General features: G+C 42.8%; 1 protein-coding gene across 2 annotated transcripts in view; it reads left to right on the forward strand.

Moving 5' to 3' along the window:
* The window catches only part of COL6A5 (collagen type VI alpha 5 chain), a 129,385-nt gene that overhangs the window by 80,524 nt on the left and 34,821 nt on the right, over window positions 1-14,040 (forward strand). For both annotated transcript variants that reach the window (XM_058729866.1, XM_058729867.1), the window contains exons 23-31: window positions 198-260; window positions 1,309-1,371; window positions 3,187-3,249; window positions 4,681-4,731; window positions 4,862-4,897; window positions 6,296-6,358; window positions 7,625-7,687; window positions 10,038-10,073; window positions 10,191-10,239. In XM_058729866.1, coding sequence (XP_058585849.1) covers window positions 198-260; window positions 1,309-1,371; window positions 3,187-3,249; window positions 4,681-4,731; window positions 4,862-4,897; window positions 6,296-6,358; window positions 7,625-7,687; window positions 10,038-10,073; window positions 10,191-10,239 — 487 coding nt within the window. The remainder of the gene's footprint in view (window positions 1-197; window positions 261-1,308; window positions 1,372-3,186; window positions 3,250-4,680; window positions 4,732-4,861; window positions 4,898-6,295; window positions 6,359-7,624; window positions 7,688-10,037; window positions 10,074-10,190; window positions 10,240-14,040) is intronic.

Genomic DNA, 14,040 nt, shown 5'->3' on the forward strand with positions numbered 1-14,040 from the left:
GAGATGCGTGGATAAGATCTGTACCACGGAGTCTGGGCCTCCACTCAGTCCCTTTGGTAAGATACGCTTAACCTCACAGTTACAAGGTGACTTGTGGTGTTGGACCAGCGCTTTTCTGTGGACATGTTTCAAAAGCATTAAAGAAGAAAGTACATTTTCATTGCTTCATGTAATTATACTTCTCGTTACCACATTAGGGGGGAAATGGAATTCCTGGCAGCAAAGGAGAGAAGGGAAGCCCAGGGCACAAAGGACCTCAGGTGAGTGACTCAGGAACGTTGGGAGTCAGTGGTCTCCAATCAGACCATTTTCTCTTACTTCAAAAACATCGTCATACATAGTTTATTTTATATTATCTGCGTTTGGGGTATTTTATTTTTCAATTAACTTGGGACACATTTGGGACAAAAAGAATTGGCAGCAAATTTTAGCACAGCCCCGAGTCCTTGCACATCACATAAGCCCTCCTCTCTCTCCTTCACTGGGGTTTTACTGGGAGAGCACGGACCCATTGCATCAGCCCCAAGAAAGCATTTGGAAGAGTACAGATCTCGCAGACTTGTGAACATTTCAAAACCTGATTCCCTCTGCTGACTTTTCTAACTTTTAAGAATTTATCTGTGCCACATGTATCTCCACCGACTGTAGATGTTTGAAAATGGACTCTACAAAGATCCCTCGCCACCCAAATTGACTTGATTCCTCAGCTCACCCTCTGAATCTATTTGGTCCCTAGGTTTCTGACAGTGAGTAATAAGAGTGGGGATGGCTGGTGAGGGGATTCCTATGAAAAATGTTCTGAATCTGTTCAGTTCTTCAGCTCCGACAGCGAGAATTCAGAAGGAACACCTGTTTGCCTCCTTATCATGCCGGCATGTTTGTGGAAGACACTTGTGCCCATTTTCAGATTGGGACTGAAACACACTGTGCATAGAGTTCCAGATGCGCGCATGGTGTAATGCTCACGAGGGGCAATGTCTCGTTCTCACAAAATCAGTACATTCCAACCAATGTGCCGCATGTAGAAATAGCATATGTCCTGTCAAGAGCACCCTTTCTGTTTCTCACGAAGGCCCCGGGCGGACTAGTGGTGTCCCCGCCGATGAAGATTTGTGGTCCTCTAAGCCAGACTGTAAGCCGAGTCACCTGCTTTCAGCACAGATGTCTCTCTCCCCTGGGTGGCTGGGCCTCTTGTTAAGCAGGCATCAAGGAGCTGTTGGAAATGACACGAAGAAAAGCGAAACTGATCTAAGGGGCTTTCTAAGAATTGTTGCAACACCCACATACGTGTCTCCCATTTTCGTTCAGGGCTTTCCTGGGCCGATGGGAGCTAAAGGGAGCCTTGGAAATCCCGGACCCGCAGGGAAAAAAGTAAGTGTCATCTCCTATAGATTTAAATACTGAGAAAAAAGTACTGCCCTTCTTTTTTTTTTAATTTTTTTTTTTCAACGTTTTTTATTTTATTTTTGGGACAGAGAGAGACAGAGCATGAACGGGGGAGGGGCAGAGAGAGAGGGAGACACAGAATCGGAAACAGGCTCCAGGCTCCGAGCCATCAGCCCAGAGCCTGACGCGGGGCTCGAACTCACGGACCGCGAGATCGTGACCTGGCTGAAGTCGGACGCTTAACCGGCTGCGCCACCCAGGCGCCCCATTACTGCCCTTCTTTTCTTGATTTCCATATTAATTCCTCGCAGGAGAGGGGCACCCTCAACCCCCCCCACCTGCTTTCTGCGATACATTCTTTTGCTTCCACTGAGCAAAGAATTTCTAAATGCTTATCTCTTCCTGACACTGCCCTGTTTCACCAGGAGAGACACTGTGATCTCACGCGTGGTGAAATAACTCTGAAAACTCTCTTCAACTCCCCGATTTCCTGCAGGCATGAATGTATGCACAGGGCAGAGTCCAGAAGGGGGGTGTCCAGACTCAATCTGCTTGCGCATACCATTCTCTCATTCACCCTACTGTCTCTGATGTGGCTCTTTTGGAGACTGTCAGACAGCGGACTGTTGGCCTCTTCAGAATCCCACTCCCTGCTTAACACCTTTAAGTGGCTCCCTGTCCCACGGCCAGCTGTGACTGGCAACTGTGCAGTCACCCTGGGGGCCCAGCTTAGAAGGGCCCCATGCTTGGTTTCATGTCCTGCTGTCACCATCTTGAAAGTCTTAATATTTGAGGATGGGACCTACGCTTTCATTCTGCACCGAGCCCCACAAATTAGGCAGCCAGTCTTAATTTCCCCGTAGCTCTTAGGAAAAGCTCTAGACTTTAAAGTAGCTTGGAAGGCCCCCTGACCCTGTTTAATTCTGAGGCTTCAGAGCTCTTTTCCCTCCCACGTGCCTGCGCCAGGCTTCTCAACAATGCCTTTCCTCTACCCCGACCGTGACCACCCTCACCCCTCCTGCAGTTCCTTCTTCCACTCACACAACTCCGCCCTCAAACCTCACACCCCGGCTCCTGTGCTTCAGGCAGCCCGCCTCCTTAACCCCACCAGATCTATTTATTTATTTAAAGAAATTTTGTTGTAATGTTTCTTTATTTTAGAGAGAGAGAGACAGAGAAAGCTGGGGAGGGGCAGAGAGAGAGGGAGACACAGAATCCAAAGCAGGCTCCAGGCTCCGAGCTGTCAGCACAGAGCCTGATGTGGGGCTCGAACTCACAACCGTGAGATCATGACCTGAGCTGAAGTCTGATGTTTAGCTGAAGTCTGAAGTCTGGCCATCCAGGTGCCCCTTATCAAATCCAATTTAGATTCCCCTCCCCTTCACTGGCATGGCATCCTGAGTTTATAATTTTCTGCCTGTCTAATTGTCTCTCTTTCCAACCAGACTATTTTTGCTGAGGCAGGACCACATCTATCATATTCAGTAGTTCATTTTCCAGGACGGTAAATACTTGTTGGATGGGCAGACAAATCAGCTAATAAAGCAACTTTCACTGGAGTAAATTTTCCACTCTTTCCCTTCTCCTTCAGTCCTTCTAGAATACCAGGAAAGCAGTGCTTGGGCTGTGCTGACATTTTCTGCTCACCTTTGGAAAGATCATTATTGGTTTCCTACACCCCATGCCTTGGCTGAGCACTGAACCCTCACTGAGAGCCTTAAGATTTCCCGTCTCAACCTCCTATAGTGGGAGCCAGTTTGGATTTTACTGACCTGAAGCCCTTTTTGTCTCACTTACTAGGGAGAACATGGAATTCTTGGAGATCCAGGGCCAGTGGGACCAGCTGGACAGCGAGGAAAACAGGTATGAGCTTTTAGGACCCTTCTCTTTTCGCAGCTCCAAGTGCTTAGTTCTGAGGTAAAGAGAAGGGAACTGAGGCCATCAGCCTAAGCACCTGGAGTATTAAAGGTATTTTAGGACCTCCTAGGAAGATGTGGGGGAATTTCTCCCACCCCCTGCAGCTCTCATTCTATGGCTAGTCTGTCTGTTAAAAGAAGAGAGAACGGCAAGAGAGAAAGGGGGCATGCAGAGGGGATAATGGATAACATTTCAGTATTTTCACAACCAGTACGGCCTTGTCAATGGATGTCCACTGAAAAACAGCACTATGCATTTCTCTCCCTGTCTTGCAAAACTCTAGGGCAAGGACAAGAGGGAGGTAGATCCAAGAAGTGAGCCGTCTGTTCTAGTGGCTCTTGCCATGCTAAGGTCTCTGTGCATGGAGCAGCCAATATAGGAACATTTTTTCATTTCTTTTCAAAAAATAATGTTTATTATAAATGTTATGTCTACATATTGTAGAAAATTTACCAAGCTTAACAGATGGGAAGAGGGGAAGAAAAATGACCCATGATCTCACTATTTTGAAATATTCGTTATTAACATCCTGGAGATACCAAAAAAATCACTCTATTTTTCCCTCTTAACAGTGTATCATGAGCACATTTCCATGTTATTACATTTTCCCCTAAACATTCTTTTTAATAGCTTCAAAATATTCCGCTGAATGTACGTACCTTAGGTCACCTGACCAATCTCTTGCTATTGAATACTTAATTTGTTTTTAATTTTTTACTGTCATAAGTAGCCCACAATGAGCATTCTTGTATCTGAATTTTTAGACAAAATCATAATCTCTACGTAACAATTTCAAAAAGTAGCCTAACTGGTTCAAAGAATATGCACCTCTTTTGCAAGGTGCCCTTAGGAATATTCAGTGATCTATGCACCCTTGTGTTATGTAGGAAAATGCTTGCTTCAGGACATCCACACCAGCAGTGGGTATTGTCACTTTCTTTTTTTCATCTATACCCATTTCATTAACAAAAAATAGTTTCTCATTACTGTTTCAAATTGCATTTCTTTGGTTACTAGTGAGGATGACATTTTTCCATTTGTCTCTCAGCCATTTGTAAGTCTTTGGGGAATTGAATTCCTCACCCATGTCCTTTGAACCAGCTCCTAATTTTCCAGGCAAGTAATTGCTACTGACTCCATTAGTCTTGATGGACCATCCCTCTGCCTCCTGCAATGTTTGCAGAGTGGAGCTGGCCAAAGTACCAAGGCACATACCAGCAAGTGAGGAAAACCCAACAATATGCATGACCCCAGAGTTCAAGGTCACTGGTAAGGGCCCCTCTACCTGGAAGTGCCCAGTGCTTCTCTCTTGTCACCAGTGTAGATTACAATTAAGTTTCACTTTTGAGAAATTAAAATGAACTGGTATGTCCACAGGGAGATTATGGCATCCCAGGCTATGGTCAAATGGGACGAAAAGGAGTAAAGGTAAATATGGAAAACTGTTTCTTTAATTATTTCTTTAATTGATGAGACAAATGTAAATAATACAAGAAAAAACAATCATACTGCAGAAGTGGTATGTTGATTTATTTATGTTCTCTGCTGCAAATTGTAGGGCCCAAGAGGATTCCCCGGAGATATGGGGCAAAAGGTACTGTGCACATGTCCTTCTTTTGAAATTACCATGATATTAACTTCCTACTTGAGAATTGAAGTTAAAAGGAGAAGGAGAAGGAGAAGGAAAAGAAGAAGGGCAGTTGTTTTTCCAGGACTTCATGAATAAAGGACCTTACTACTATGAATGAATCTTTAAGTTGGAAAAGACAGTCCTGTCCTTTGTTGCCTGACGGCCCTGGTCTCGAAACTCCACCCCTGGATCTCCTCTCCAGTTTACTCCTCTTGTCCTCTGGATTTCTCGCCTCAGTAATCTCATTCAAAACTCTTGGCTTCAGCTATTGCTGTTTGTTCTTTATTATTGTGGCCTTCACTTCCCCTCCCCTGAAAGGTGACAACATTCTCCTCATTGGTCTCCATTACCACCTTCTTACTGCTTCAGTTAATCCCAAACTTGATGTTTTCCACAGTGTAACCTAATTATGTTTCTCCCCTGATCACACGTTTTCCAGAATTCCTCATTGCCCACCAGATTGAAAAATCCGTCTGTATGATCTCCAACCAGACATAACCTTATATTTCAGTCAGAGTAGCTCCTATTATATCTGTTTTTATGCAATGGAATTCAGTAATAAGATTTCCTTTTTTTTTTTTTTTTTTTTTTTTTTTTTTTTTTTTTAAGCATCCTGTCCAGAAGAGTGGCTTTCCAATACTTGGTGTCCAAATTAAAATGCAAAATATAGATTAAAAAAATTGAATGTGTAAGCAGATCAAATCAACTACAGGAAAACAGCCAATTTTTGAACCCTCTTAAAAGTGCTTTTAATTGCTGAATTACCAGAAGAGATTCTTTCCTTAGGTAGAGAAGGGTGCAAGAAGGAACTGTTAGGACAAGAGTTCTCACTGTAAAAGACCAATTTTCTAATTTACTGATAAAGGGAGAAAATGAGCATATTTAAATTTAGGGATAAATGTGAGATTAGTTGTTTTTTTGTTTTTTTGGGTTTTTTTGATAAATAGATGCTAAAATTAATTTCCCACCAAGGTCAGAGTAAAGTTTTTATTACCTTCAGCTTTTTCAGAAGTGATTTATAAATTTAGAAAGTAATTAATTGTTTAGTATTTTCTGTGGTTAATATTCCATATGTTTTTCCTGATTTTCAAGCATTCTTGCTTTAGATATTTTTAATAACTGATTGTGTAGCCATTGCACTGATATTTATGCATAAATATTTATATTAGAAAATTAAGAATAGTTTGGGGGAATATTTAAGTGTGTCAATGACTTTGTTCCAAGCAAGCGGCAGAAGATGTCATTTAATGTTTAATATATTGTGTAGTTATAAGATCAATTAGGTTTTAGATTATATAGAATTATTTCTCTTATTTCAAGCAAATATTTTAATATCTTGATTTCTTATATTTGAATCTTTAGGGTGATGTGGGTGATCCTGGATTTCCTGGGGGTCCTGGACTCAAAGGATTTAAGGGATTAACAGTAAGTGGCCTGTAATTCCAGAAATAATAAATGTTTCTTTGGAGGACTCTGGCTTTTATGTTGTAATAATAAATGTGGATTATTGATCTAACCCAAGAGCATCTGAAATGCCACTTCCTGGCTCTGTGACCTTCACCACACCTTTTCAGGGTCTCTGTTTCTCTAACATGAGACTTGAACTTGACACCAAAGGTCACTTTCAGCTCTAAAATTCTATGGTTCCATGAATCTGAACTATTTTAAAGATTTACAGATTGATAGCTGGCTGTTCCAAGAAATGTCAGTGCCTTCCAGTATTTTCTAAGGCACATATTAAAGCCCAGACTATTAACCCTGAGTGGGAATGAAGCCGACATCTTCCCGCTGTGTCTCTAAGGGTTTTCTGACAATTCCACTGCTCAGAACCAAGGTCATCTAGGGTATTCGTTTTAAGGAAGGCTGTTGACATCTTCTAATTAGCACAGTGTGGAGTAGTGTGTTACAATTTTTTTAAAAAACAAAACGCTGAGACAAGCATCTTTTCATTTTGAAGTTTGAGTGTAATATCAGTGGTCATTATCAGCATGAAAGAGATGCAATTCAACAGATATTTTCCATCTGGCTGGATAAATTTCATCAGCATCCACATCCGTCACCTTGAAGTATGGGAATGACACAGCCCACCCCTGTCCTCTTATGTATGTGGAGAATTTTTTGTAATGGATCCTTTGTAGACGGGAGGGTTTTAATTAGATCTCTGTGCGCTCTAGTATTCTTTTTTAGCACCAATCCTAGTTTATGTCTAATTTAGATTTAAATGCATAGCCAGTGCTAGAGAAAAGTATGTCACTAAGTGGGGAGGCTACGAGGGAAATAGATACTTACCAATGGTTAAGAACGACTATTTATAGGGCGCCTGGGTGGCTCAGTCGGTTAAGCGTCCGACTTCAGCTCAGGTCACAATCCTGCGGTCCGTGAGTTCGAGCCCTGTGTCGGGCTCTGGGCTGATGGCTCAGAGCCTGGAGCCTGCTTCGGATTCTGTGTCTCCCTCTCTCTTTGCCCCTCCCCGTTCATGCTCTGTCTCTCTCTGTCTCAAAAATAAATAAACGGTAAAAAAAATTTTTTTTAAAAAGAATGGTTATTTATATTTATATGTAAGGAATTTATTTGACTTGAATTAATGGTTGCTTTCTTTAAAAATCTTTTTTAAATTGTAAAGTCTCATTAAAACTTAGGTATTCTCCATGCATAGACAGTGTGGAAACTAAAGCATATTCCTATCTGCAGCTCACTAGAGGCTCGAAAGGGGAAGAGGGACCTCCGGGACCCCCAGGCCCTCCCGGACGGAGAGTAAGTACACCCATGAGAGCTAAGTAGCCTATACTGGTTTCTAGATATTCAATAGAAGGGGTACAGAATTTAAAGTCAGAGCACTGGATCCAAATCCAAATTCTTCTTGCTAGCTATGTGCCCCTGGGCCAGTCACTTGGTCTCTCAGTTGACCTCTAAAAGGGGAATGACCTATCCTGTCCTACCACCTCAAAAGGTAGCTGGGAGGATTGTATATCCAAATGTGAGCACTCTTTGTGAACAATAAATTTCAGTGCAAATATTAGCTGTTACCGTTATTTTCTTTTTTTACTGAAGTTTATAAAAATCAGAATGGGATAAGCTTCATACAGGGGTCCTGGCAAAGTTCCGTCACGTGAGACACGTCAGTAGAGTTCCCCAGATCACCATTGCCTTCCCGTCTTCAAAATGTAGACTCTAGAGAGATTTGGAAATACAACTGCTAGTTCCCACCAGGCTTCCACTGGAAGGGAAATACCACTTCTGGAAGCATTCCGGGCAGAGGCAGGCACATCCCCCACTGACGAAACATCCATATCTCTATTTTAGTGCTTCTCGTGTTATCATAATGATTTATTTACACATCTCTCTCCCCTGATGAGCACAGTCAGGTAAGAACTAGACGTTGCCAGCACCTGGGTGTTGTGTCAGAGGCGCAGGAAGCATTGTGTACAGAGTGGAGAAACTGCTTACCTTGTTTGGTGCATTCTGAGCATTTAGAGACTTACCTGGAGGAGTTCTTTAACTTGGGACCTTGTAGAGAAAACAAAAGCATGGATGTTTTGTGGATGATAGCAGAATGAGAGTCAACTAGCTGTGAGGACGCTGTGATGCATCTTTCTGTCTTTCACATTAAGGACCTGGTGAACATTCGTAGTCACGTGGGCAAGGATCTCGTCTTTGAGTCATACCGGTCTGGTCTGAATTTATCTCCTTTCCAGATTTTGGAACTCTCGCGTGGGGGTCCTGCATCTTCCCGGCCTTGTTGCTTTGCCCTGCTGGTCCCTAGAGTGTGGTTTTGCTGTCCTGGGGCTGCTGGTCCCAAGAGTGTGGCTTCTCTATCTCGGGTCTTCTAGAATCAGATCAACTTCTTTGTCTTGGGCTCTCAGTCCTCAACCTCTGCTCAAGAACTTGCTCCAAGTTCTTCTCCAACTCAGTCCTTTAGGACAGACACTCTACAGCTCTGATCCTCTGCAAGATGTGGTCTGCCTACTCTCTTTATTAGCTAGAAACTGTTCCTCTCTCTGTTTAAGTGGCTGTGCGTTCTTTTCTGTCTTCTGCCATAACTTATGAAAGGAAGGATGAGCCTCTGCATCTCCTAGTGAGAGTTAATTTCCTGATTCTGGTCAGAAGAGCCTGTGTCCCAGTGGGTAGAATTATGGATGCCACAGCATTTCCAGGTAACACTCAGCATTCAGCAGACAATTAACTGTTTCTTGGATGGATGGATGGATGGATGGATGGATGGATGGATGGAAGGAAGGAAGGACAGATGAACAGATGACCCAGTTGTCATTTAGAACAGGGGTTCTTACACTGACATCCCTGGTTGAGCTTCTGAGGCCAGTGAAATTGTATGATTGTGAGCCTGTAATAACATTTTCTAGAACCAGCACACTAGCATTTACCAGTTGCCCAAAGAGACCCAGGTGTGTTAAACATGTTAAGAACCACTGCCAAGGGGAAGCCTGATCCTGAAAAAAGGAATAAGGGGGAAAGGGAAAAGCTCAAGCTATCAAAAAAGCACTGTCTCTTCTTAGGAAGCCTCCTTGATTCATTTCACCCAGTTATGCGTACTCCTTTGTTTATAACCTCTCAGCATTTATGAGCTCACTGTGTATGCTCTTCTTTTGCATAAAGCCCATTTTGCTACTAATTATCTCTGGTTCTTTCACATATGTAGAAGTTGTATGCTACCGCCTGCATTTTCAACTCCTTGAATTGTAATACATCTGTACCTCTGAATTCTCAGTAAATTCCTCTCCTTGTGGCATGCTTTGGGAAGTCTGTTGTTTACATTTCAACTTTTCTTATGAGAAGTACCTTTTAAGTGTCATAGCCTGAGTACAAACATCTTCAAGAAATACTTTAATTTCTTTACTTATTACCTAGAAAGATAATTCAGTTCACTCTGGGAAGACATTAGCTTAACTGATCTCACACTGAAAGAAAGAAGTATGCACTGTTGATTTAAGTGGGGAAATAGCATTGTAATCTATCTGTTCAGGAATACTTTAAGCGCTCTCTGCCAGCTGTGCTTTTAAGAACGTGCTTTTTTTCTTTGCTCTTGTTTTGTCACTAAAGACTCCAATTCACATACCAATAACTTGCTCTGGTTTTATTTTCCTAGGGCATGAAAGGCATGGCGGGGAAGCCTGTGTATTCTGTACGTATCTCCTTATTCACAAATGAAAACCCAACCAGTCCACTGGCAAATAAACATGACCTCTCAGGGGTTGCTGTGCTCATGTTTCTGTTCTCTTTCTCTTTTTTTTCTTTACAGCAATGTGATCTGATCCAGTTCATGCGGGACCATAGCCGTGAGTATCTGCGTGTCGTGGAACAAGGGCGTCGGTGATTGGCGAGAGCACTTAGGAGGAGTGTAGTGTGGGTATACAGAATCAGTAACCGAATCCACTGGTGGCACATGTCCCCTGCAGCAGGCTTGTCCTGAGTACTTGCAGTAGAACAGCTCACATCAAAGGTGGGAGGGAGAGGGATGTAAGTAAAGTGTAATTCATACAGGAGAGAAAGCATGCTTATGGTAAATGGTTGGAAACCAACTCCAAAGTTGTGTGAATCAGCTCACACTAATACAATATTGTACAAAGGTCTGCGAGGGCATGGTGTTAAAGGGACGAGCATGGAGATTTGGGGTTAGTTGCTTAGTTACTTAGTCAATAGAGTCTCCTTAGATGGGGGTACTTGAATCTAGTTGTGGGGAAGTGATAGGGAGTGGCCAGAGAGTAGTTTCACCAGAGGAAAAAAGCAGGAGTCAACAAACAGAGAGATTGTCTTTGGTTAGGAGGAAGGGGAAATGAGGTAGATGAAGCCCAGTGACGTCATTTCTGAACATTTATCCCAAGGAAATAAAGCAAAAGAAAGAAAAAATTATAGGCAAATATGGTCGTTGAAACATTACTCATTAGAGCAAAATGAACATACCTTTAGACTGTTTGCACGTAGAGACTAATTAGTTTATGGTGCATCATCTTCTGATCAGATACTAAACAGATACGGTTTTTTTGAAGACTCAGTCAGAATGCGAATAATATTGTCATTAAAAAGCAGAAAATTAAGAGGTTAGAGTGGGAGAGAGAGCCAAAGCATAAGAGACTCTTAAAAACTGAGAACAAACTGAGGGTTGATGGGGGGTGGGAAGGAGGGGAGGGTAGGTGATGGCCATTGAAGAGGGCATCTTTTGGGATGAGCACTGGGTGTTGTATGGAAACTAATTTGACAATAAATTTCATATAATAAAAAATTTAAAAAATAAATAAAATAAAAAGCAGAAAATTAAATTGGATCCTCATTATTTCACATATAGCTAAAAATAACATAGAAACCAGTTCTAGAAGCAAAGGGAGAAAAATGTAACAACTTACTGTGTTAGAGTGGTAGAATTTTAGGTGATTTGTCTTTCCTCATGCTTCCATTGTGGCTTATAATGATGCTGATACAATCACAATCAGAAGAATGTCAGATGGGGAAATTGGAGAGACTTACTGAAGAACACTGGATAAAAACGTAGTCATTGCAAGGGTGAGGTGAGGAAAGAACAACAAAACTGAGTTTAAAATAAGCATAAGGCCAGAGCAGGAGAAGCTAAGTAGTGCTATAGATGAGAAGGCAGGAGGGACTGTGAAGAGAAATCCATTGGTAGGAAAATATGATGGCCTCAAACATTTCAGAGGCAGGAGAATGTTGTGTGGGCCCTAAATTAAATGATCTACAGGCAGCTAATGAAGTGGGCTGTAATAAAGGTGAGGATCAAGAGAAGAGACTGGGATGTTTGTGGTCCTTAAGGCCACATGGATGGGTTGAGGTTCTAAGGATGGGAAATGACAGAGAAAGAAACAGAAACCCAAGGGATGAATCCAGGAAGACGTCTTAGCAAAGCAAGTGAGGCCAGAGGACAGAAAATGGCATCGCAGAGATGAGGAAATTCTGCACATGTGGGTCACTTGAAAAGCAAGAACAAACGGAAGGACAGAAGATTTGCGGAGGGGACCTGGGTGAAAGGCATTGTTTGAGAAGTAGGAAGGCTCTCCATCACCCTGAGGAAGTGAGAACCAGGGCCTGGGGAGAACCAGGGCCTGGGGCCCCAGGGGGAGAACGAAAGGAGAGCCACTGTAAGGGAGGGGAGTCTTTCTCAGGAAAATCAAAAGCTATCTTCCCAGGGAAGAACCAAGGAGTAGGAAGCAGTGGGGGAGGTGAGTACTGGCCCAGGGAGGGTTAGGGATCCGAAGACAGTTTTCCAACACAGAGTGAAAGGAGTTAGACAGGAAATTAGGGGGTGGAGGGTGAGGGTGAGCGTGGGTTCTGTAACCAGACAGGGTGCTTGATCGGTGAGCTTGGAACTCCAGAGTGCAAAACTGAGATGGGATTTGGGCAACAGATGTTCAGAGCTAATTGGGTTGGTTGGACTCCTGGTCTAACACATTTCCTCTTCAGTCCTGCAGCACTGGGATGAGGCCCGGGTCCTGAGCTGATCACTGGGACCCTATCCCCAAAATAGCATAAGAGCTCAAGGGGGCTGATGGGAATGTGGAGTGGGGGTGGTCGCAAATAAACTAAGAGGGCCCAAATGATGAGAATTTTGGAAGGAAGGGCACAAGTAAAGAAGATTTTTAGGAAAGATAGACATATTAAAAGAGATCAAGTAGTTTCCCCCAAATCAGGCAAGGTTTGCCACACTCAAACCAGATAGGTGTGCCCGTTTCCAGAGCCTGTGTTTCTAGTCTCACAGCTGGGTTGGAGGTTAACATATGAAAGTGCTCAGTCAGGAAAAAGGGATCCTCTTCAGGCCTTGAGATGCAGGGGAGACTGTGGGTTTGGAGCCCTGTCTGCTGGCTGTTAGCATCTCAGCAGCCACAGGATTAAGACCATCAAAAGGCGTTAATGGGGTTGATGTGAGAGAGCGCAGTGCTGTGGGATGGCAGGCAGCTTGGAAGGCTAGCTGGTTGCCAATGCTAATAAAATCTTTTATTATAACAGAGTGACTCATTTGCTTTTCTTGAAGCAAATGAGCAAGGACATTGTCAGACCAGTGCTTTCTAAAGATTTCTAAAGATTTCCAACATTTGCCTCTAATTGGTCTCATGCTTACAGAGTAAATCACTTAGAAAAACCAGATGCTGTTTTGCTGGGGAGAAACCCTTGGGGGCTCTCCTTCCTCCCTAGAGATATGGAGATCACTCAAATGTAGGAGCTGTATTTTTTAGCAGAGACCAAGTTTATTTGGAAATCCCCACATTTCTGCAGGAAGAGAGAGGTTCCCAAGGTGTTCATCTGGGAAGAAAATAAGCCCTCATATTTTAGCCGTGCCTTGCTGAATGACTCTCAGGGCTGTAAGAAGAGAGACGGAAACAAATTGAATTTGAGCTATCTTGCCATTTAATCAAAGGCTCATCTATTCTGCTTCTAAGACAAGTGATCAGTGTTTCAGATTTCAAGCAAGATTCTGCTGAAGTCTGCTGGCCTTGGCTCACAAGGAGAAAAGGGCAGGAAGGTTCACCCATTAATTGAATTCTTTGTATGTGTTCCTCAGTCCTTTGACCTTAGCTGCCTGTTATTTAGGAATTAGCCTCATTTGCGATTAGAGTCAAACAAAATGTTAAGGTTTGCTGAAATTTTGTTTGGGGGGATTATTTTTAGTCTGTGTGCCAAAAATGTAACAGACTCTTCTCTTTCTCTTTTTTATAGCTTGTTGGAATGGTGAGTATTTTTACCATACTGTGTTTCTTGCTGAAGTAATTAACTGCATTCTGATAAGACCAATTTGAAAGAAACTCTTAGCCCCATGGGAAAAAGGACTACTTCCTTCTATGCCGATACATCTATCTTTTGATGATGGCTATAATTATCAATGTCATGTTTCTACCAGATTGTGAATTGGTGACACCCAGCTCCCAGCCCTTTTACACTATTATGCTTTCTAGGTCCTGTCTGAGTTCACAATTCAATTTCTTCACAGAGTAGGCTCGTGTTGCTGGGAAATTCAGGGACAGGGCTCTGAATGACCACATTTTAATTGATGTGTTGCTGACCCAGTGATCACTGGCTTCTTGGATGGGCAACGTTTCCTTTCCTTTCTCTCACATCTCACCAAGTGCCCACTGCTGTACACCTGA

This window comes from Neofelis nebulosa, chromosome 5, assembly GCF_028018385.1.
Source record: "Neofelis nebulosa isolate mNeoNeb1 chromosome 5, mNeoNeb1.pri, whole genome shotgun sequence".
In the NCBI taxonomy this organism is placed as follows: domain Eukaryota; kingdom Metazoa; phylum Chordata; class Mammalia; order Carnivora; family Felidae; genus Neofelis; species Neofelis nebulosa.